This window comes from Rhea pennata, chromosome 13 (genome assembly GCF_028389875.1).
Source record: "Rhea pennata isolate bPtePen1 chromosome 13, bPtePen1.pri, whole genome shotgun sequence".
NCBI lineage: Eukaryota > Metazoa > Chordata > Aves > Rheiformes > Rheidae > Rhea > Rhea pennata.
Window position 1 is genome coordinate 1,044,902 of NC_084675.1, and position 2,830 is coordinate 1,047,731.

Genomic DNA, 2,830 nt, shown 5'->3' on the forward strand with positions numbered 1-2,830 from the left:
CATGGACATGGGTTTATTGAGGACATGGGCACGGCACAGCGCAGCGCAGCAAAGGGACCTGCTGCCAGGATCCGGGCATGACGCTGGGCTGGCGTCTCACCAGGGCAGTGCTTTCCCTTCCCAGTCCAGGAAAGTCCCCGTGTCCTTCTCGGAGAGGGAGCAGAGCACATTCAGCATTCCTTGTACGCTCACGTCCACCGTCAGTGGGGGCTGCAGGGACAGAGGAGAAACACAACTTTGTGCCCAAGGCCTTCTAAGGGTCAGAGGCTCCTGCTTTGGCCAGCGCCTCCCTGAGCCCATGGCTCCCTGGGGTGAGTGAAGTGAGGAGACAGCAGCACTTTGCAGGAAGGCTCCCTGCCTGCCATCTCCTTCCCTCCTGTACGACAAGCTCCGAGCATTGTCCACACAGCTCCACTGGAGCCCGGCAGCTCTCAGGATGTTTGGTACACAGGACGCTCTGGGTTCCTGAACAACGAGGTTCTTCTGGGCCTGCCCCAGAAAAATCCTACCTTGTGTCCTGCTGAGCTCCCCATGTCCGTTTGCACCCAGCCAGGGTGGAGAGCAGCGCAGAGGATGCCGTGTTGCCGGTACCCCAAGGACTGGCACTTGGTGAGCATGTTCAGAGCAGCCTGCAAGGAGGCACCACAAGGATCACCGTGGGGAGGACAACAGTGCCCTCCCCTAGGGAACATGTGCAGACCCCAAGGCAGGGGCAGAGGAGGGCAGGCAAGCAGAGCTCCCTGCGACACACAGTGCTGCCACAGTCTCCAGGCACAGCCACTCAGCACAGCAGAGAATGAGGCTGGGAAGTGGCATACAGCATCTCCTGGCATGGACAGGAAGGAGGCGAGTGCCATGAGAGGGAGAAAGGGACTCCCGAGAACTGTTGCAAGTGGAGAGAGATGTCAGGAGGGAAGGAGGGAGGGAGGCAGGGGAGTCACAAGAGGACTTGGAGGGTGTTTGGGAGAGAAAAAACCGTCAGGGCTCATGGTGTGCCAGCATAGCATGGCAGTACCTTGCTGCAGCGGTATGAAATAGCTTGCCCGTAATCCCACATAAAAAGATCCTCTATGGAGCCAGCAGAGCTGGACATGTTGATGATGGCTGCCTTGCTGCAGCTCAGCTCAGAGCTCGAGCTTCCCTGGGCAGCCTTCTTCAGCAAGGGCAGGAATGCCTGCAACGAGAGGAAAGAAGGGCCTGTGCGGATGCACTTCAGGAGATTCGAACTGCTCCTTCCACACTGCATCACGTCAGCACCAAATCAGTGAGCAGATTCCTGCTCTCATAGCCTCAGACCACAAGGTTCCTGCTCCTTTGCACTGACCCATGACTACTTGCACTCCCCATCTGAGCTGGAGAGTGCAAGGCCCGTTGTCAGGACGAGAGCCCACTGGGCTCTGGAGCAGAGAGCAGGCCCTTCCCTTCAGCCCTTCCCACCCGCCTGGGATCTCCCAGCTCCAGGAGCTGGAGCCAAGGGGAAGCAATGTTCTCTGGAGCAGAGCTGCAAAGCCACAGGTGGGGGTTCTCACCTGGCTCACCAGCAGGGGCCCAATCGTGTTGGTGGCATACACCGGGGACATGTTCTCCACAGTCTCAGTTTCCAAAGAGCTTGGTTTTGCAATGCCAGCGTTGTTGATGAGGAGGTTCAGCCCAGAGTCCTTCAGGTGCTCCCTGACTCTGCCTGCAGCTGCCTGGATGCTGGCGGGGTCGGTGACTTCTACAGGGCCAACACAGAGCGAGGTAAGTGGCTGCTTCCCCTTTGTGCCTCGCATGACGGCCTGATGCGAGGGCACAGGAGCCCCATGTGCCCTCAGGGATGTGCTGGGGCAGGAATCAGGGCACATGGGAGAAAGGGGGCCCCAGAGGAGAGAGGAGCGCAGGGCCACTCCCTGCCAGGCAGGAAGGCAGGAGTCTCCGGCATGGCTGGAGACAGGCTGTGGGCAGGAGTGACAGCAGTGGGCCTGCTTCCCCCACTACGTGCTGGGACTGTTGGCACCGCTCCCACCTCTCACTGGGTTGCTGCGGTGTGCACAGCATGCCAGGTGAGTGGCTGGGCTGTGGGAGCAGACAGTGCTGGTTAACGAGGGGAGCCTGGGCAAGGGCCCCTCACCCTTGGGGCACAGCCAGGAGCACCTACCAAGCGGGATGATGACCAGGTTGGCGTGCTTGGAGGCCAAATGCTGTAACTCCTGCAAGAGAGGGCACAACAGAGAGGCAGGAACACCTGGGCAGACGTCAGCTCTCAGCCTGTCCCAGGCACAGCCACTGTCACTCCTGCTCTGTCCCTGCACTGCCCCATGCCCAGCACCCTACCCTGGGTGCCCTGCTCCAGCCGGACAGGGCTCCGTGCCTCCTGCACACGTCGCATGCCACTACTTCACCCTCTGCCCTCCTGTGGCAGACTCAAGCCTTTCCCTCTAGCCCTTGAGGAGATGAGTGCCAGGCTGTGCCAGGAGCTCCCTGCCTGTCCTCCAGGAGCCCTAGCCTCTCTGCACACCCCATGCGCAGCTCGTCGCGCGGCCGTGCCAGCTGGGCTGCCCTGTGCCCTGGCAACTGCGGTGCAGGGTTGCAGCTTCCCATCTGAGCCCTTACAAATCTTCTCCTGGCCCAAACATGCCCCCCGGGCAGCACGTGATGGCCTGTGCTTCCACCCCCCAGCAAAGTCAGCTCCGCTGAGCCTCACCTGTGCTCGCTCTCCCTTGGGGTCCCGGCAGGCTGCAAAGACCCACTCGGGTGGGTTTGGCATCTGCAGGAGCTGCTTGACAATTCCCAGGCCGATTCCTCGATTGGCCCCAGTGACCAGAGCAGAGCGGACACAAAGCCCTGCCAT

The 2,830-nt window shown here is 60.9% G+C and overlaps 1 protein-coding gene across 1 annotated transcript; it reads right to left on the reverse strand.

Annotated features, from left to right (window-relative positions):
* Positions 1–2,830, reverse strand: LOC134146217 (C-signal-like). Its single transcript, XM_062586498.1, has 6 exons — positions 2,684–2,830; positions 2,138–2,189; positions 1,530–1,717; positions 1,016–1,174; positions 510–629; positions 1–210 (listed from the first exon to the last, which is right to left on the reverse strand). The coding sequence occupies exons 1-6, from the start codon at positions 2,828–2,830 to the stop codon at positions 97–99; spliced, it is 780 nt and encodes a 259-aa protein (XP_062442482.1). The 3' UTR covers positions 1–96.